The sequence below is a fragment of the Lemur catta genome, chromosome 16, assembly GCF_020740605.2.
Source record: "Lemur catta isolate mLemCat1 chromosome 16, mLemCat1.pri, whole genome shotgun sequence".
NCBI classification, from domain to species: domain Eukaryota; kingdom Metazoa; phylum Chordata; class Mammalia; order Primates; family Lemuridae; genus Lemur; species Lemur catta.
In genome coordinates this window covers 39531309-39553124 of record NC_059143.1, presented here as the reverse complement: position 1 = coordinate 39553124, position 21816 = coordinate 39531309, and the positions used below count along the sequence as shown (strand labels likewise).

Sequence of the window (21816 nt, the reverse complement as noted above, 5' to 3'; positions counted from 1 at the left end):
TCATTCCTTCAACCTGAGCTCCCTGGCAAGCCTTCGTGTGGAGGCGGGAGAGGGTATCCATTAACCCATTATGAATAGTCAAGTTAGTGAATATAAAATTTGAGATCTATTTTGTTTGTTGTTCATTAATTGGAAAGAAAACAAGGGTGAAATCACATAATGGGGGAGGTTAACCCTATTTAAGACAAAGCGACCGCAGTCACTAGTACAGTCACTCACTGGTGGCTCCACCGGGCCAGCCTTCCGGGCTCCGCGCGCCCCGTGGGGGCGGGGACCGGAAGGGCGCGGCGGGGGGGCGTGTCCCCGAGGGGGCGGAGACAAGATGGCCGCCCAGAGCTCTTGGAGGACCTAAGAGGCGGCGGCCCGGGCCACGCCCCGGGCAGGAGGGCCGCTCTGTGCGCGCCCGCTCTATGATGCTTGCGCGCGTCCCCCGCGCGCCGCGCTGCGGGCGGGGCGGGTCTCCGGGATTCCAAGGGCTCGGTTACGGAAGAAGCGCAGCGCCGGCTGGGGAGGGGGCTGGATGCGCGCGCACCCGGGGGGAGGCCGCTGCTGCCCGGAGCAGGAGGAGGGGGAGAGCGCGGCGGGCGGCAGCGGCGCTGGCGGCGACTCCGCCATAGAGCAGGGGGGCCAGGGCAGCGCGCTCGCCCCGTCCCCGGTGAGCGGCGTGCGCAGGGAAGGCGCTCGGGGCGGCGGCCGTGGCCGGGGGCGGTGGAAGCAGGCGGGCCGGGGCGGCGGCGTCTGTGGCCGTGGCCGGGGCCGGGGCCGTGGCCGGGGACGGGGCCGGGGCCGGGGCCGGGGCCGCGGCCGTCCCCCGAGTGGCGGCGGCGGCGGCCTTGGCGGCGACGGCGGCGGCTGCGGCGGCAGCAGCGGTGGCGGCGGCGCCCCCCGGCGGGAGCCGGTCCCTTTCCCGTCGGGGAGCGCGGGGCCGGGGCCCAGGGGACCCCGGGCCACGGAGAGCGGGAAGAGGATGGACTGCCCGGCCCTCCCCCCCGGATGGAAGAAGGAGGAAGTGATCCGAAAATCTGGGCTCAGTGCCGGCAAGAGCGATGTCTACTACTTCAGGTACCTCCCTGGGGGAGGGGAGGGGGCGGCGGGGTCAGGTTGGGGTCAAGGGTCAAGAGCTGGCCCAGGCCGGGATGTCAGGATGAGAGCAGGGGCCCGGAGGGTATGTGGCAAGGACAGGCTGGCCTGGTAGTGGAAGGTGGTTGAACCCCAGGGTGACAATTGACCCCAGTGTAGTGAGAGGCAGTGTCTGAAAGATGAGGGCCCACAGGAGGGCACCTTACGTCGAAGGCGCAGGGGAAAATCGTTTGCGAGCAAAGGGTTATTCTGGCAGAAATGATTAGTCCACTGAAGGGTTAAAAGAAGGTGTAATTCATCGAAACTGTAAAACCCCAGTCACTGTTGGCACCTGTCCCAGCCTGTCTCATATTCATCATCACAAGAGTGTTTAATCGTGCACATGTGGAAGAATTAGCTATCTACAGTAACAAGGTTTCAGTTACTTTGTGGGATCCGTGAAAGTTTCTTACAAAGTAGCCATTTGGAATGCCTGCCTCAAGTTTCTTGGAACTCCCTTGGTGTTGCAGAACATATTCTCTTCTGAAACAGAAACACTGCACTAGGTTTCTAGACTCATAGACCAACATTTGCTCCCCAGGGAACATTTGGCAACGTCTGGAAACATTTTTGGTTCTCACACCTGGGGAGGGGGTGCTGCTGGCATCTAGTAGGTAGCTGATAATACGTAGGAAAGCCCTCACAACAAAGAATGATCTAGCCCAAAATGTCACCTGTGCTGAGGTTGGGAAATCCTGGTTTAAATGATTAAAAGTTTTTCACCTTAATGTGATCTTGCAGTCCTGTAGTCATGCTGTTCATGTTTTTAGTTTGTATGACCCAATAAGCTTAGGAAAGTGTCTGTGGCTATTGATACCAGTGGAATTTTGTAATAAACAAATTTACTAAATTTTCTTATAAACTATCCCATTTATAGAAAAGAATATAAACATATTCAGTGGCTTGGAGGGCTGTGTTTGTAGATTGATAGAAGCATTTTTCAGGGTATAGGTGTTGGAACCAGTTGTCAGCCATTTAGCCGTTGAAATAATGTTATAAAGGATTTCCTGTCTTCAATCATCAAGTAGCTTAATACGTCACCCCTGGGGAAAGTGTGTTAATACACATATGATATAATGTTTATGTATTAAGAATACTCTTAAATGGATTTAAAAAGTTAAGTATACACACGTATATACGTACATGTAAGAACATGATCACTGCTGGTGTAGCATGTAAATATGAACATATTCCTGATGGTTGCTCAAATATATACATGAATAATTTCAGTAAATACATTTTACCTCTTCAAGTAAAAAAATAAATGAAAGCGGTGTTGCATTAGAATTCATTTTTTCACTTGATCTGAGACCACTCATCTTGAAATCTCAAATGATAAAATGAAAAATGTATTTTAAACATATAAAGAAGTTATTTTGTATTTTATTTCCCCATATTAAATATTTGATTTAATGCTAAGAAAGTTACTGTGGTATATAGGTTATTCCTCTCAAGTTGATTGTTTTTTGTTTAGTGCTATTCACAATTGTTCATTTTCGAGTATTCGTTCATTAACAGCTCATTCTGGTTTTTTTTTTAAGCAGACATTCTGCATAACCTTTTGAAGTATGTGCTGATGTCTTGTAGGCAATTATATTTGACAAGAGTATTCTGAGTCTGGGATTGAACTCCTTGAGGAATAGACAACTAGTCGATTCTCAGTAGAGCATCTTAAACTTTGAATTTCACTCCTTATGGCAGTTCTCTTGGGATATGGTTTGTTTGGTTTTGGAATGACGTATTTGTTCAAGCTAACTTTTGGTTATTGCAAAGCTTTTTGTTTGTTTTCCTTGTGGTAGCTGCAAAAGTTATTTCAAAAAGTCATATTGCTAGAGTGCTCATTTCATTTTGTGGTCACTTAACATTGTTTTTGATGTTAAATTTTTTTATACAAACTCAAATATTTTATGGTAGAAAAACTGATATAATCAATTTGAAACAAACTTTCTAAACAAATCTTAAGTTACAAACCAGCATAATGATAATTACTCCCTAAAATGAGATTTTTTTTTAGACACTGCAATATGATTTGCTCTTCATTTGTTTATATAAAATGGAAAGGACATATTGAGCAGACTTGGGCTACACATGTTCAGGGCTGGAAGGAGTATTGTCTATTGTTTTTTGACTATCTACAAAGTGTTAGTTACTATGTAGGATTGTAAAACCCAGTCTTGATTTCCTTCTGAGAGGTTATATTCTGAGGCAGTTGGATACATGTAGCATGTACATATAAGCATGTGATATTTGTGATACAGTAGTTACTTTGACTTGTGACTTTACCCTTCTGTGATGAATGATGGCAGTCACCTGCTTATTGTAAAGGAGGACAAATTATTTTTAATCTACATTGTCAATGCTTTACATATTAGAGTCCCCATATACACCCCACCCTTAAAAAAAACCCAGTAGTTCACAAAACACCTGCTATATCTCCTAAAAGGTGGGTTAAGAGTTAACTCTTCTGTTGGTAATGTGAACACCTGCACCCAGTTGTTCACACAGATTCTAATAATGCTAACCCCTGAATTAGCCTGCCCCTGGGGAGATTAATTTAAACGAATCCGTGCCTGTTAACGTAGGGTGTGGCTGACACTTACTAATTGGACTGAAATTAAGCTCATCGAGAAAGCCTCAAATTTTGGTAGACTGTTTTTTGGCTGCTTCTTGAAACTGCCAAGTTCTAATAGGAAGGTGTGCCTCTGGTTGTCAGTTAAGCAATATAATTATGCCTTCTGTCAGGATTACTGATAGTGTGGTGGCAGTTCATATATTATCATCCAAAGTGTATTTTTAAAAAGGGTGTGGTGTGATAAAGTATTGGATCCATTGGTATAGTTTCTGAAAAATTTCATTGCCACCATTTGAACAATAATTTTCTATCTGGTCTACTTTGTCATTTCTAGTTTTTGGTTCCTTATATAATACTTGCCAGTTGATATTTTTGAAATATTATTTTCTTTTTCATAGGATCCTTTAGTAGCTCTTTCTTGGCTTTTTACAAAATCAAGTCTAAACTTGTTAGGTTATAGACTCTTGGTTATAACTTGGGTTAAAGACCTGGGAGTCTGTGGTAAACTATTACAGTTGCTGCCCTGAAATATCATCTGGTTGGATATTGGAAACATAGTAAACTTTTTTACTCTTTTATCAAAATTATGAACCACCTGAGCACTTCTCTAGGAAAAAAAAGTACAGTGGGATCAGAGCATGAAAATAATCACAGGGAAAGGTGCATGAAGAGAGACTAAAAAGAGTTCACCTTTTTGATCTGAAAAGGACTTGGACATAATTGAGGTCTATAAAATTATGAGTGATACTGACAAAAGTAGACGTTTCTAGGGAAGGCAACAGAGTACAGGGGTTAAGAGCTCTGGAGTTGGTATTCCAACTCTGCTCTTACCAGTGATGCAACCTTTAGCATGTCGCTTAATTTCCCTGTGCTGATTTCCCCATTTGTAAAATGGCTTTGATTGTACCTGTACCTCATAGTGTTATAAAGATTCAGTTTCAGAAATATGTGAGTCTTGAAGCTTTAGCCATGTTTAAGGACTAATTAAGGAAAACAGTTCATTAAATAACTTCAGTTTGTGGGCTGAACATAAAATAGGTTTAAAAAATGGGTAGGTGTCATTTGTTACTAAAGTCTTGTGTGATACCTTGAGGGCATAAATTCTGAATCATTGAGGATGTTAAAGTTCAGTTAACCTCCCCCCAACCTTGTTATGCCTTAAAAAAAAAAAGACTCTTCCACATAGTCTTTGGAGAAAACTGGCTGAATAGACCAGGGGAGGGAGTGTGACCATTGTCAATTCTTATGTATTCATGTTAAAGTCTTCTTAGATTTCAATAAAAAGTCTTTCCCCATCTTCTCTTCTTTCTGGTTATTCCTATGTGGTCAAACCTGGTGTCCCTTGTATTACTGTCATATTCATTTCTTTAGAACCTGTGGCTTTCTTACATAGCTGTCTTCCTTCTTCCTAGGCACAGTGCTGAACACACAGATGTTAAAGAAGCATTTACCAATTGATGTTACACTTAAAATTTTGTAAAACAAGCTTTAAATGACTTCTTAGCTTTTGGTTTATTTATATTACCTGTGGTGGTGTGTGGGGCTGAAATTGGTCAAGATATTTTATTAGTAAGGCTAAACATTTTCAAGTTTTCTAATTTTTGTCATTAATATGAGGGTACTGTAGAAGGATAGAAAGCCCTTTTCTGGGGTTTTGAATATCAGACATAAAATGGAAATAGTAAATAAGATGCTCATAGTGCACAGATGAGTAAGAAATCAACATTTGAGTTTCATTGACTGTAGAATATAGGTTATGGTATAGAGTCTTGTGTGCTTTAGTTTATGTGTATTCCATGTCACAGCTCTCAGATTTTTGTCAGCTATTAGTATTATTTTGGTAAATGTTTTATATAGATTATCATATTGGATCTTTATAACCCTATGAGGCATAGGTACAGTTATCTTCATTTTACAGATGGGGAGTTAGCACGGGAAAAGTTAATATGCTAGCGGTTGTACTATTGGTAAGGGCAGAGTTATGATAGAATCCTCCAGCAACTCTTCTTTCAGAGTTGAAATACAGTTGAAATGTACCCTAAAGACCAATTAAAAAAAAAATCTCTTTAGTTGGAGAAACGAAAGAAATCCAATATTTATTAAGAGCTTATTGTATAATGGAAAATTTGACTTGCCTTTAGTCTTTTCTCTTGACATTACCTAATTGAAGGTTGGATCCAGAAATGAAAGACATACAGGAGTGGTGGAAATTGTGCTCTGATACATCTTCCTCAGCTGTAGCATCATATCTTTCAGTGATGTGCTAGAGGAATTTTTGTTAGGGTGCAACATTGCCATCTGTCCTACATCTGATATTTAGATCTTATATGCAAAATCTTACCTGCCACAACACCCACAATACCTGTACTAGAGGAAATACGCATAGCTCTAAAGGAACTGATGCATGCATATACATTCTAAAAATAATCTGTAACACATTGAAAGATGATTTTTTTCAAATTGGTTTTAAAATTTTCATTGGTGAGCTATATAGTCATAAATTTTTAATAATTTGGTTTTAATTAATGGATCAGAAATGTGTGATTTGCAGAGGAGGTGATGCTTTTTTTGTTTTTTAAATTTTATAGTGGGACTAACAGAAATTCATAACCTTTTAACTCATGTTTGAGATCCCCTCATGACCTGCAAGATGAATTAGAAATAAATCATCAGCTCATATTTTGTGGATTTAGTGTTTGGTTTGGAATATTAAAGCCCTTTGTGGCTCTTGCTTATTGGTCTTTTATTACTCTTTGACATTTCCAATAAGAAAATGACTAGGAAAATTGTTAATTTCATCAGAACTTCTAAAAGCTAAAACTTCCCCAGGAAGGGGAATAACAATGTGGAATAGAATGAAATTTGAGTATTTGTGGATGTCATGATTTTGCCCTGTCTTCTTTCTCATTATAATATAAATTCAAACTCATTTGTTTGGGACTTGATGTACATAAGCTCTGTGTGAGTATAAATAATAATAAAATTGAAAATTGGATTTTAAAATTGAACACTTAGCATTTGTTATGAATAATTATGAATGATTTACAATTTTGCCAAAGAAGAATATCATTTAAAAGATTTTTTTGGAATGCTACATCTTGGTATTTTTTTCCTTTGTTCTTTTTACACTAGAAGAATCCATAGATAAAGCAAGGATGAATGTCCTTAAAATTCTTTTTAATAGGTATCCATCTCTTATAAAAAGCCTTTCCCAGAGGCCCATAGCAGAATAGGCAACTTCTATAGCATTTTGAGTATAAATCTGTTAAGTCTTACCACATTTACTTTAGTAAATAGTTGACAAGTCTTTGTTGCCCACCAGATTCTAAACCTCCTCAAGGACAGGGGCTGAGTCTGATTCATTTTTGAATCTTCAGTATCCAGCATGGTCCCTGGTATATGGAAAGTTCTTATTAAGTCCTTGCTGAATAAAGTAAAAGTCAATACTTTTCTCTATTAAATAAAAAAAAAAAACTTGTGGTTAATACTGGCTGTATATAGGCCTGAGTGCCCTTATAGAGGCTGTCTTGTGTCTCCTGCTATACTCAGCATCCTGCGTTATACTAAATCAGGTATACAAATATTGAATAGCTGAAGTAAATATTCCTGTTTTTCTTTAAACTTGCTTGTGTGTGTCATGTTTATGTATATATGTTGTATGTTGACTTTTAGTCCTGAAAGGATCTGTAGGACTTTTGATTTTCTTAATATTAAAAAAATTCTTTGTGCTTAAAACAATCTACCATCAAAAATTGCTTTTGTATTATCTTGGGAGGATATGTTCCTACCTAATTTTACTAACTTTACTAACTTTTGCTATAACTGTGAAGCTGTTACAGTATCTTGGAAGTCGAGTGGTCTACAATAAAAAAAATAGAAAAATGAAGTAAAAGTGGACGTGCAAAATGTTGCAACTTTTTATTACTGTATTCCACAGTCATAAACTTACCCTGTCAAGTTACCATAGCAGTTTCTAGTGCTTTCTCTATGCTTCTGTACTTATTTGAGGATCAGTAAGTTTGTCCACAGACCACATTTGGGTAGCCCTGGTTTAGCATAAAGAATGGGGACTTTTGATTCACAAGATCAGGGCTTGAATCTTGCTTTAGTGTCTTAACTAGAACAGATATGTTTCTGTAAGCCTCTCATTCCTCAACTATAAATTGAGGATAAAAATTCTACCTCATGGAGTTTTTGTTTTTTGTTTTTTTTTTTTGAGATTAAATCCATTCAGTATGTAGTAGATGGTCAGTAGATCAGTAAAATATTCCTTTCTCCTTAATTAGCCAACATAAGTAGAAGCATGTGCTTAGTAATTATGTGAAGATTTATAGTATTTTGTTGTATTTTGAAATGGGATTAGGGAAAATCTTAGGTTATAAAGGTTCATTCCTCAGGATTTAAAAACAATATTACCTATTTTTTCTTGATTATAAAAGTAACCCATGCTCAATGTAGAAAATTGGGAAATTGTAGAACCTTATAGAGGTCTAATGGTGATAATTATTGTAGTCCCAAAGAGAACCACTGTTACCATTTTGACATAGTCTGTTTTTTGGGTGTATTTGTCTATGCGTGTGTGTGTGTGTACATGCATATATACATACAGACACACACACACCCCTTTACACACACACTTTTTATTATGGAAAATTTCAAACGTATTCATAAAGCAGATAGAAAAGTATAATGAATCCCTGTGTACTCATCATCCAGTTTTAACAGTTATCAACCCCTGGCCAATCTTATTTCATCTATATCCACCCCCTCCCCCTCAATTATATTTGAAATAATTCCCAGACATATTTAATTTCTGACATTTCCATAGCAGTGTCCAGTCTATAATTCAGTATTTTTCTTTTTTCCTTTCCCAGAAAGCAAATGGCTTAAGGCAGTGGGATGAAACTAGGTAGAATTCTACATTCATTCATTTTTCACATTCTAGTTAATCACCCTCTGGCTTTTAATTTTTTCTTAACAAGCCATGATATAGAGATAATGTAATTAGCTACATTTATATACTGTTTGCATGTAATTTTTGTTACATACATGCTAATTTTTGGAATGAAAATGATTGGTACAGAATTTCATTTATGCTTGTTAAGTCTTACATATCATGTAAAATTTTATGGTAATTCCTTAAACGTTTATGTTGAGGGAAAAGGAGAAATGCTGTCATATCTTATTAGTAACCAAACTGTAAATAAATTTTTCTTTATTAGTACTTTTAAAATAATTCTCCACCTTCTATCTCCATTGCCAAGGAAATTCTTTAATGTTCAAATTTACTTGTCCAAATTTTTTTTTCTTTTTTTTTTTTTTTTGAGACAATGTCTCACTCTGTTGCCCAGGCTAGAGTGCCGTGGCATCAGCTTAGCTCACAGCAACCTCAATCTCAAGTGATCCTCCTTACTCAGCCTCCCGAGTGGGCTGGGACTACAGCCATGCGCCACCATGCCCGGCTAACTTTTTTTTTTCTACATATTTTTAGTTGTCCAGCTAATTTCTTTCTATTTTTAGCAGAGACAAGGTCTTGCTCTTGCTCAGGCTAGTCTCGAACTCCTGAGCTCAAACGATCCTCCCGCCTTGGCCTCCCAGAGTGCTAGGATTACAGGTGCACCGCGCCCGGCCTGTCCAAAGTTTTTGATATTTTTTAAAAATTGCTTTTCTACTTTCAGGGGAAGTATTAAGCTTGCATATTTTAATGTTTACACTTTAAACATGTTATTATAGAAATTTTCAAACATACATACAAAAGTAGAGAGAATTGTATGAAAAACTACCCAGCTTAAACAACTGTCAACACATGGTCTACTCCTGACCCCAACCATCATCATTTGTTGCAAATCTGACATCCTATAATTTCATTTATAAATAAGCACTTCAGTATGCTATTTGTGAAGATAAGATTGAAATTTGTGGAAATTTTGTAACCGTACAGAACTTAATATTTCAAAACTAGAAGAGAGACTAACAGGCAGTTCATGATTATTTGCTTAATATAGGCAGCAATTGGTATATGGGTTCAGAGGAAGGAAACATTCCTATTACTGGGTTCTGTGAAGGCTTTATGAAAGATTAGGCTATAAGGTGGATTGGTATTTCCAGGCTCTTGGAGATTAGGGGTAGAGTCATGTATTATGGACCAGGTAAGAAACATGGTGTTTGCAAAGGACTGTAGAAACCATTCAGCCTATGCAGAATACAGTGAATAAACCCATACAACTGGAGCAAAGGTTACTAGGTAAGAGGAGTGGAAAGTTGCGTTAAAACATTAAGGGGAGACCAGCTGAAAATGGATCTAAAATGCAGGGCTCAGATATTTGGCTCCATTTTGCTAGTGGAATAAAGTACATTGAAGGCTTTTAAACAGGATCTGTGGTCAAAGTGGTGTTTTAGGAAGAGCAATGTGGATAGTTTAGAATGCAGAGAGACTAGCAGATATCAGTTAGCCTGTAATGAGTTAGATTTGAGGTGATAGAAACTTGATTTGGACAGTGGCAATGGAAAGGCAGGATGGGTTCAAAAGTGATTATTTAGTATTTTATCAGACATAGGAGATAAAAATAAGAGTGGATAAAATCTATCCGAGACAAGCTATAGAAGGGGACTGAAGATGGCCCATTGTAGGAAAGGCCTACATTTAAAGGTTGATAGGAAAGGAGTTAAAGAATGGTGTGTGGGAGCTGACTTCTAGGTACATTGCTCTTGTGCTTGTTTGTGTGTCTGTGTGTGTGTGTCTATGTGTGCACACATGTGTTTAAGCAATGGCATACGTTCTTTAATTGGTTTGGCGGGTTTCTGATTATATGTTTTGTACCTAAGTACAAAAAAGATAATTCTAATTTCAGATTTTTAGTCTTAGCTTAAATTTGATTTCTGGAAACAGTTGTTATGTAAAATTAGGGAAATCTTTTTTTTTTTTCTTTGAACACTTAACTCTTGTAAGTAACAAATAAGCTTTAACATTTTTTAAGGAATAAAAAAATGGAAGGTTGATGTTTCTTTAGTCTTAAATTAGCCAGTGCTGTAGGTTATAGAATTTTTAGTATGGAGATTTCTATTATTCCCCGTAAAGTACTTCCTGATACTGATGGGGAATGATATACCTCTGAACATGCTGTTTAGCTATATAGCTGTCCATCTGCCATCTGTGACACTTCTTGTCACTTACAGGATACTTCATCTTATTCCACTCTGATGACTGCCACCCCTACAGTTCATCATGTTAGAATTTGGCTTGAAGATATATACCCGTGGTTGTTTATACCTCTGTCTTTATAATGATTTGACTATCATGATTTTCCATGTTACCAAAATAACATGAAAATATATGTTCTGCTGTATTAGAAGGTTGGTTTCAGAATACTGTTTCACATGCAAGCAGCAGGTATTCTGAATATATAATTTGTGTGTCATAAACTAGTAGGGCATGTTGCAGTTGTCTAGCTCAGGTAATGGTGATTACAGGTGAGTTCACAGTGTGACAAAATGTAAATACTACTAAATTAAGGTAAGGATAATTAGAGTTTTTCTGGTATCTCAATTATATATATATTTTTTGTTTTGTTTTTTAGATTTGAGAGTCTGATGCTGGATAAAATTTATTTTATTTTATTTTATTTTGTTTTATTTTTTTTGAGACAGAGTCTCGCTCTGTTGCCTGGGCTAGAGTGAGTGCCATGGCATCAGCCTAGCTCACAGCAACCTCAAACTCCTGGGCTCAAGCGATCCTACTGCCTCAGCCTCCCAAGTAGCTGGGACTACAGGCATGTGCCACCATGCCCGGCTAATTTTTTCTATATATATTTTTAGTCGTCCAGATAATTTCTTTCTATTTTTAGTAGAGACGGGGGTCTCGCTCTTGCTCAGGCTGGTCTCGAACTCCTGACCTCGAGCAATCCACCCGCCTCAGCCTCCCAGAGTGCTAGGATTACAGGCGTGAGCCACCGCGCCTGGCCAAAAATTTCTTTTTGATACTTTAAAACTTCTAAGATAGAGTTAGGTGTAAGAATTGCTTTAAATAGTTTAATCAGAATGAAAGCAGTAAAAGACACAGTTTAAGTGATGAAATGTTCTTATATGAACTGGAAGAATACAATTTGTGGTTTTGGTTTCCATTTAATTGGCACTTCAGGGTATTTAAATAGTGGATAGAAAAAGTTAAAGGTGTTATCACAAGTTGGTTCAGGAATGGCATGTCTAGGGGGCATTTGGTAGGGAATTTTTTTTTTTTGTGGTTGAAAGTGAATAGTATTTCATTACCAGGATTAGAAGTAATCACTTTGGGGAGAGAAAACTGAATATGACTAATATCCTTCTCCAGTCTACTAGAGTTAAAAAAAAAAAAACAAGTAATTTCCCTAAGTTATGAATTGATGCCTTTGAAATAAAAGCTTAGTTACTTTAAGTCCTGGTGTTTCTGAGACCAGGCCCCACAACAGCCATCATAGAGGGTAGACAGATGATAATTTGATCACTCTGGGTAAGACCAGAAATTAAGTGACAGTCTTTTTGTTCTTCTACCATTTACTTTCTCAGGTTTGCTTCTTCCGGGATCAGTTTGCCCCTCTCAGATGGTCTATATCTCACGGGCAGAATTCCTGCTTAACCATTCCCTTGGGCCTTGTACTCCTCCTTGTTCACCTTAATCTGCAGAGAAAGGTCCCTGGCCTTAAAATCCCCTAGGGGAGCTAGGTTCACTTTCCTTAAAGCACCATGCACAAGATACTGCAGTAACGGAGAAGAGAATGGCTTGTACTGTTTTCGGAAGGCAACATTATATGTGACAAGTACTTGTAGCTATCCAGTACAGATGTTTCATAGAATTCCATCTTCATGACAGGACGTAGTGATTCAGTATGAGTAAGAATTTCCTGGTTACTATTAATAGTTGATATTCCAACTTTCTTTTAGATATGCTAATAGTTATAACTTGACTTCTACATTTTTTTCCTTCATTGCTAATTTAGTTTATTATTAGAGTATGTCAGGCCTTTTTATAGTATATCAGCTATTTTATAATAAATACCTTCCATTTTATTTTTAAAATCAAGAAACATGGGAACAATTTTAAGCCATGGGAAACTGCTAATCTAGATTATAAACATACACAATAACATTTGAGTATAGCCTTTTTTAAACTATTTTTTTATTATTTATTTATTCATTCATACATACGTACATACATACATACATACATACATACATAGTTTCTCTCTGTTGCCCTGGCTAGAGTGCCGTGGCGTCAGCCTAGCTCACAGCAACCTCAAAATCCTGGGCTCAAGCAACCCTCCTGCCTCAGCCTCCTGTGTAGCTGTAACTACAGGCACACACCACCATGCCCCGCTAATTTTTTCTATTTTTAGTTGCCCAGCTGATTTTTTCCATTTTTAGTAGAGACGGGGTCTCACTCTTGCTTAGGCTAGGAGTAGAGCCTTTTATTTGAGTTCTTAGGTATTTAAATTTTCTTGATTTGGGGGAGAGGTGTCTAAAATGAATTGATCTCTGATGAGTTTTGTTCTGTAGAGAAATGTAGTGGGGCTCTGGGCTCTAGTGTATTTTCAGCTGCAGTAGATAACTGACATTTCAACTATTACGTAAGGAACTACTTATTGCAGGTCTAATTTGTGAAATTTGTCAATTGATTCCCTCTAAAAAGGCTTTATATTTGTCTCTAAGCCATCTTCTTAGTGCTTATCTTTTTGGTAAAAGTTACTACCTGCATAGTTTCATCTTCTGAAAAATTAACCTGTCAAGACAAGGTCCACTCTTGCGCCCAGCTTTTTGTTGTACTGAAGAGATCTATTTGAGGGATATCTGATTGAGAGTTGTCATTTTATTTTGTGTAGAGATTTTTTTTCATTTTTGAGGTATATCAAATAGTTTATCAGAATCTTGTTTACCAGTAGCTTGAGTATGTGATTATAGGGATTATATGGCTATTGCAACTTAATTAAAATTAGTTGTAATTATATATTAATAAGTGACATAATCTTTACCAGTTTTTCAAATTAATTTGAGTCAATTAGTAATACTTCATTTCTTAGGCAGTATAACAGATTAACCATGAAAAAATTTTTTAAAATTCTATGCAAATGCAGTGTGACTGTTAATTATTTTTAATTTTTTTTTTTTTTTGAGACAGGATCTCGCTCTGTTGCCCAGGCTGGAGTGCAGTGGTGCGATCATAGCTCACTACAGCCTCAAACTCCTGGGTTGAAGCAATTCTCCTGCCTCAGCCTCCTGAGTAGCTGGGACTACCGGTGCATGCCACCATACTCAGCTCATTTTTAAATTTTTTGTAGAGATGGGATCTCCTTGTGTTGCCCAGGCTGGTCTTGAACTCTTGGCCTCAAGTGATCCTCCTGCCTCAGCCTCCCAAAGTGCTAGCATTACAGGCGTGAGCCTGAGATTTATTCCATTGGGTCTGCAAATGAAAACCACATCCTTTACCAGTCAAATGATAAGGTTTTTTTTTTTTCTCTTAGAAAGTTGTCTTGTTCAATGCTAACCTGTCTATGGTATTTGAGGATTTTAAAAAGTGGTGTTATAATTTTTGGTTGTTTGACTCATGAAGAAAATATATAGGAATTGTTGTAATGAAATAGGATTTCAGGAGATAGTAGAGTTATTTCTAACTTGTATTGAAGACTCTCAGAAGGCATCTAGGGGAGGTAACATTTTAGCTGAGTGTGGAGTATTTAATAGCCCCTTGACTGGCAGGGTCTTGTTTATGCTTAGTCTTTCATATGGAAAGATGTGGCTACAAGAGTCAAAGGTTTATGGCATATTTTGGCGACGTTACATATAGAATGTAGGGTACCAAGGCTGCTGGGAAAGGAATCTGGAAAAAAATATATATTACAGATTGAAAGTTTTTGATGTTTTCTTAAGGAGGTGAAACTATTTTGTCAGCATCGAGGAATCTCTGATGTTTAGGACTTGGTACTGGATGTGTGGCTGAGGGATGGGGGCACTGAAGGGTTGTGGTGTGTCCTTCTACCCTGGAGGACTAAGTACTAAGTGGATAATGATGTGGCTAACAGAAATCGGGAATTATAGATCAGGTTTGAGGGTGGACATGTTTGGTGGGCAGAGATGATTCAAGTTTTGGACAATATTGAGAGTGACTTGCTGTTTTATTTTGTGATACTGAGCATATTTGGAAATCTAGGTTAGAATTGGAATTGAGGTTTGCATATACATAATCCTATGTTCTTTCCCCTGGTGTGTTCTTGTTGTCTGCTTGGTTCTGCTCTGTTCTTGTTACTAGTTGTTATCTTCATCTGTTGGCTGAATTCTATACCTTGAATTGTGTTTCAGGAATACTTAAGTCATGTGATTGTGGAAGAAGAATTTTGTTACATTCTTCAGTTGTCTTGAAGTCTGTGGGGGCAGAATACTTTAGACAAATGGGGTGTATTGGTTTGGGCTTGATCCAGAGAGTTGTTTCGTGTTCCAGGGGAATATTTTATTGGTTGATTTCTCAGCCTTTTTCCTTTTGTCTTCTTGTTGAGTTTTTTTTTTTTTTTATTGTGGTCATGTGTTGCAAGGTTAAGTTCCAAATGTGACATGTTGGCTTCTTTGAGAGATATTCTACAATTCTCATAGTTTTCTTTTTGTGACATGTCACACTTTAACAATTTGCTGTAGCACATTTAGCTCAGAAAATTTATTAGATAAGACTTTGGGGCATTCTTCCTATAAAAAATTTCTTACAGATTAATGCCACATAGTAAAAATTCCTTAGGAAAGACTAGTTTAGGCCTCCGTATAATTCTGGCACTTTTGTAATTTTCCAGCTTTGGCAATATTTCTTACAAGAAGTAAATTATTCTTGATGCACTTCTCTAAGGCAGGAGTTTGGCTAACAAAATTCATGTCAGTATTGTATAAGCACATGTTTGCCTTATTTTTCTCCTTTTAATAGTTATATTAGTATTTAAATATTGTCAAGATTCAAGAATTTTTTTCTATTATAAATGTTACAATCCTAAATTGGTAGCTCAAAAATTATATGGATTCCAAGTGTCTGTGTGTGCTTTTAACCAGGGTTGTTGACATCAAAAGAGTTTGTTTTGAAGTTCTTTCTGATTTTTGCTGGCATTATATATATGTAATACTTACAGGAAAAAAATAGAATTTCAAAAGTCAATATGGAAAGAAAGTTTGTAAGATTGAAGACATTTGCAGTGTGCATATTGTGCTCTGTGTGCAGTTTGTGTTTGGTTTCTGTCAGTGGTTGCTGGGTGAATGACCAGTGGGATAATCTGTAGCAACATCCTTTATGTGCTCCAGTAGATTACCAAGGGGAGCATTATAGTAGATGACACATTATCTCTTCTTACAGGGAAGTTATGAAGTTCCTTGAAAACTTTAATGTTTTTTCAAAAAAAATCATATTTAAAATTATAATGTGGTAGTGATTGGGGGCAGAGGAAGGCATGAAGAAAAAAGTTTATGTAGAGATCAAGGGTAAATATTGTTGCCTTTTGTTCAATTAACCTTATCTTTCTTCTAGTCCAAGTGGTAAGAAGTTCAGAAGCAAACCTCAGTTGGCAAGGTACCTGGGAAATACTGTTGACCTCAGCAGTTTTGACTTCAGAACTGGAAAGATGATGCCTAGTAAATTACAGAAGAACAAACAGAGACTGCGGAATGATCCTCTCAATCAAAATAAGGTTGGTGAATTTACTTACAGCATATAGATGCTACTTCAAAAGCTCTCCAAAAAGTGTCTCACATTGGAATTTTGGTTGTCTGAATGTCCCATCGGTTTGTTGTCCACCCCCCCCCACCAATACCCCCTCCCTGCCCTGTGAAGCTTTTTAACTTAAAGCTGGTTTATTTTCTGGTATGTGGCAGTAGTACTTACGTGGAGAGAGCATTAGTAAATTGTGCACAGTAGAAAACAACATTTTAATATCTCTCTAGGCCAACATACATCACATTTTTTGGCCCATTGGGACTATTTACAAAAGATTTCTTTGTTGATGTTAATTGTCTGCTTTTGCCCCCCTTAAAATAGTTCCTTTTGCCCAAAAGAAGGCAAAATTTTCAAGTGACAAGTATCCATACCACATAGTTTATAATTACCTATTAATTTTCAGGTTCAAGATTTGAGAAAGGGCAGTTTTTATTTTGACTTTTGATGATACTAAGGATAATGACCTTTAGGAATAATATTCTCATCCTAATACTGTGATTGGAGATTTTTCCATTAGCTCTTATTTTTATTGAGCTGCTTGGTTGATAGTTTATTTTGTACCAATTTTAACAAGTCCCATTTGAACTATGATACAGGTTGAGCATTCTAAATTGGAAAAAAAATCCTAAATTTGAAACTGATCCTAAATATTAATATTTTGGATCAGGGATACTCAACCTGTACTAATTTAATTGTATTAAAGCACCCGATATCTTTGTAAAGAAAACTTCTTTTTCCCCAAGGGCAACTAAACATATGTACCATTTTTTTCTCGATTTTTCTTCCTCTAAATTTCAGGGATCTGTGTGTACAGGTATTGCCACCACTGTTGTCTCACACCGATGTTGTGAAAATAGTGGCGGGAGCAGTAGGGGCTTTTCTTTCTTAGAGTATGACCAGTATAACCCTGCATGTCTCTTGAGAGTGCTGCATTCCTTTTCGGAACCCAAAGGCAGTGTAGTAGAGTGGAAAGGGGCTTTGGACCCAGGAAGGCATGATTTGGTGAGCTGGTGCTGCTACTTATTAGCTGAGGTAGTCGTGGGGAAACTTTCTTAACCTCCAAGGACCTCAGGTTTTTTATTTGTAAAATTAAGAAAATAAAATTTTTTTTCCCTTAGCATTACTGTGAGGAGTAAATGGGAATTTACATAACAACATCTAGCAAAGTATTTGACCCCTGTTACTTCCTTTCCTTTCCTTTCCCCGCTGCCCTTACCCTAAGCTGCCACCTTCCTGAGCTCCAAACAGCCTTGGTGGACAGTGTTGCTTCGTAGCCAGTGTAGGAAACTTTCTGACCTAAGCTGTCTTCCTTCTTGTCCTTGTTACTTTTTCTGAAGGGCATGGAGTCTTTGCTTCATACCTGCCCTTATTCAGAATTCAGCTTAATAATTTGGTTTTCAGTAGTAGTTTAATTTCTATAAATTGGTATGGAGGTCAGAATGTATTGTTCCCTCACATCATAATACTTTGTGTTGGTTTCCATAGGAGCATTGGCAGGTACTTTGTTCAGAGAGGCAGAATGAGAGGAAAGGCTAAATTGCCTCTGTGTTGCTTAACTATAGGATTAGTTTGGGGTGATAGTTATGAAAATGTTAAAGATAAGAGTAGGAGTAGAGGGAGCTCAAGTTAGCAAAAGTTAGGACCTTGTGTGTGTGTAAGTGAAGCACAATGATTTCAGCTTGAGGAAACCTTTATTTTGAGGTTGGTTTGGTTCTTAAATGTACAGAGGAAAATTAAGATTTATGTTTTTAAGACTTCCCTTTTCAAATTCTGACCACAGTGCTGGGCACCTACAGATGGGGCTAGAAGGGGCTCAAGTAGGAAATGAATAGAATGCTTTTGAATTACCCTACTGTTACCAGAATCACAGTTTAGCTACATTAATTGTAATATGAAGATGTATTTCCTGACACTTGCGGTTCATTAAAAGTGAAAAACTAATTCATCTCTTTAGTTTGTGTGCACTTTTCTGCTCTAGCTGCACTGGACCGCTCATCATCCTGCACAATGGCATGCGCTTTCAAGATTCTGCTTGCTCATATGCTGTTGCCTCTCCTTGGAGTGTGCTTCCCCCCTTCCCTTCCATCTGGCGAACTCCTCCTCATCCAAGGCCCAGCTCCATTGTCTCCATCTCTGGGAAGCCTGCCCTGCATGCTCCAGGCAGAACCAGTCCCTTCTTCCGTAATGCTTGCCTGGTGCTTTGCTGTTGTATTTGTGACTGTTTGTCTGCTTCAGCTAGACTGTGAGCTCCATGAGGGCAGGGACCATGTGTTTTTTGGTTTTGTATATATAGTCTAAAGCCCAGCACACGGTAGGTACTTAATAAATGTTGCTTTATGCTTATTTGATTTAATATCTACCTCATTCCAGAAGTTTATAGTGGTAATAAATATTAAATAAATTAATATACCATACATTATTTTGGAAATGCCTTTCATTTTCATTGTTTTATGAAGGTTTCTAACTGAATTTGGGGGGGCATGGTCTTATTTTTGCATTTGATTTTTATCTTAGCTTCAGAGTCAGAAAGTGGAGTTTATATTTTTAAAAATAAGGTCTCTTGCCAGGCTGAGCAAGAGCGAGACCCCATCTCTACTAAAAATAGAAAGAAATGATCTGGACAGCTAAAAATATACATAGAAAAAAAATTAGCCAGGCATGGTGGCACATGCCTGTAGTCCCAGCTACTCGGGAGGCTAAGACAGAAGGATTGCTTAAGGCCGGGAGTTTGAGGTTGCTGTGAGCTTGACGCCACGGCACTCTAGCCCAGGCAACAGAGCGAGACTCTGTCTCAAAAAAAGAAGCTCTCTTGGAGTAACACCAACATTAGATATTTCTATAAAACAGAAAATAAATTTGTAGATAATAACTATTATATCTTTTTTATGATAGTACAGTATAAAGAAAACTGGGAGCTTTATAGTGATTAATAGGAATCTGAGGTAGTGTTTTGCTTTGAAGTTGTAAAGCTGGCTAAAGTACACTATTAATTGTGTTGTTTTTTACATTTTAAAAAATTCTTATCTTTAAAGAATTAGAGATGTAATTAACAAAACAAACTTTGAAACAGGCTAACTTGTAATTTATATTGACTATAAGTTGTGATGTTAATATATCTTCCATATCAAAGGTGAGTTACTGGTGGTGAATAGTATCTTTAGGTGTGATTGGAAAGATACCTTTTGAAGATCTTTGCAAAGTGGTTTTTAATTATTTTAGGATGGTTGGGTAGGGTAGAGTGGGCATTGTCTTTTGATTAATGTCTACTACTGTTCTTGCACTACATATTTCAGTTGTCTTAGACTCAATCTTAACCTTACCCTGAAAGGTTCCATTCTTGATTACATTATATCTTGCTGATTTTCTTGCCACCACCATAATTATTTCTAACCACCGCCCTCATCTCTCCAGCTGACAGATGAACTATCAAGCAGATTACTGAAGATACTCTATTAGGTTAGTGGAAAAAGTCTTAAAGAATGATTTGGAAGTCGTCAGCACAGAGCTGATATTTGAAGTCATGAGTAGCTTTCTCAGAGGGAGAAGTTACAGAGCAACCTATGCAGTGGAACTTTCTGTGAAGATGGAAATCTTTTAACCACAGCTACATATGGCTGTTGAGTACTTGAAATGTAGCTATAGTCTACTAAATAACTCAATTTTTAGTTTTACATAATTTGAATTTAAATAGCCACATGTGCCTACTGGCTGCCATATTAGATGACTCAGTTCTAGAGCTGTGCCTGTCTGTATTTTGCATATTCTTAGTGAAAAAAGAACAACAACAGAAAGTAGAGCTATGCCTCTCAATATGTAAATAAAACAATAAAACCTTTGCTTCAAAAGCTAAATATTGTTTAGGCATTTATGTAGTATTTGATTTTTCAAAGATGAAATGTTTCAAGGTTTCAAAGATATGACCCTCAACGTTTTTAGAAGGAAACTAGAGGCAAGATGATAGTTTCTAAAAAAAAATCTAATTGGAGACACTCTAGCATTGGATTGGATAAAGAAGAATACAGTGGTTCTTCTGAGTGCAAGATACGTTTAGGGGACTTCAAGTAGCTTGGTTTTATCACTAGAAATTCCTTTTAATGTTTCAGGTGTGTAAACATTAAACTGAATTTGTTGTGTTTCTAGGTCTTAACAGCAAAATATTTATAAATTAAATCTATAAAACAAATAAAATTCAAGTTCCCTAACATTAATGTGACATATGATGTATTTTACAAGTTTCTTACAATATGAATATGATATGGAATGTTTTTTTTTTTAGTTTGGCTTGATAATACTACTAATACCTTGGAAAGAGTTCTTTCATCACATTTCTCTCTATTCACCCAAATTTAATACATTTGGAAATAAAGAGCATCATATTCTCTTGAGTGGAATCAGTTGTCTCTTAAGTCTGCCATTATTTATTTCTCATGAATTATCTTAGTGTAAGGTGGTAGCATGTTATTGTCATTATAAACACAGAATTGGATTCTGTATGGGTATATCTAGGTTCTCAACCAGTTCTAGAAAGTGTTTGTTTTAATTATCAACAAAACAATAGGACATTTTTATAGAGAGCTCATGTATTTTGGAGGCAGTTTCTGTGCAACTTGTGAAACTCTTAAATGAGTGGGTGGTGCTGGTGAGAATCAGATTTGAGTATTGGATATGGAATGGAGCACACTATGGAAACTAGATTTGAGAAGGGGTGAAACTGGAAGTAGGGAGACTGGTTGGGCTGTTGTAGTCTAGAAGAGTAATAATGGCCTGAATTAATGCTGTGGCAGGAGGTATGGAAAGGTAAGACTCAGTCAGGAGAAATTAGTAGATGTAAGTACCTGATGATTATAGAGAGAGAATTTTTTATGCCTGCCACAAGTTTGGCTTTGGTCACCTGGAGCAGGAGAGTCAAGGAATAGGGGAAGAAGGGCAACTTTGGGGCCTGAGTGAAGAAGATTGAGTTAAAATAATTTTGTTTCTTGGCTGAGTGTAGTGGCTCCTGCTTCTGATCCCAGCACTTTGGGAGGCCAAGGTGGGAGGCTTGCTTGAGGCCAGCAGTTTGAAATGAGCCTGAGAAACATAGCAAGACCCCATCTCTACAAAAAATAATAAAAAAAATTAGCTGGGTGCAGTGCCATGCACATACAGTCCCAGCTACTCAGGAGGCTGAGGCAGGAGGATGGCATGAGCCCAGGAGTTTGAGGTTTCAGTGAACCATGATGGCACTACTGTACTCTAGCCTGGGCAACGGAGTGAGATCCTGTCTCAAAAAAAAAAAAAAAAATAGTTTCTTGAACTTCCAAAAGGATCTTGTGGACCCCCAGGAATTCTCAGGTCACACTTTGAGAACTCCTATCCTACTGATTTGTCATTGGTATAGCCCAACATAAGGACAAACAGAAGAAAAGTATCTTGCACA

General features: G+C 37.9%; 1 protein-coding gene across 2 annotated transcripts in view; it reads left to right on the top strand.

The window, feature by feature from the left end:
- Positions 1–291: 291 nt before the first annotated feature.
- MBD2 (methyl-CpG binding domain protein 2) overlaps positions 292–21816 on the top strand; it is a 62592-nt gene continuing 41067 nt past the window's right edge. Inside the window, exons 1-3 of one of the 2 annotated variants that reach the window (XM_045528016.1) lie at positions 318–1062; positions 16215–16374; positions 18379–18610. In XM_045528016.1, coding sequence (XP_045383972.1) covers positions 521–1062; positions 16215–16374; positions 18379–18585 — 909 coding nt within the window. In that variant the 5' untranslated portion in view covers positions 318–520 and the 3' untranslated portion in view covers positions 18586–18610. Of the gene's footprint in view, positions 1063–16214; positions 16375–18378; positions 18611–21816 lie in introns of those variants that run through there. The other variant, XM_045528015.1, reaches the window with a different exon arrangement.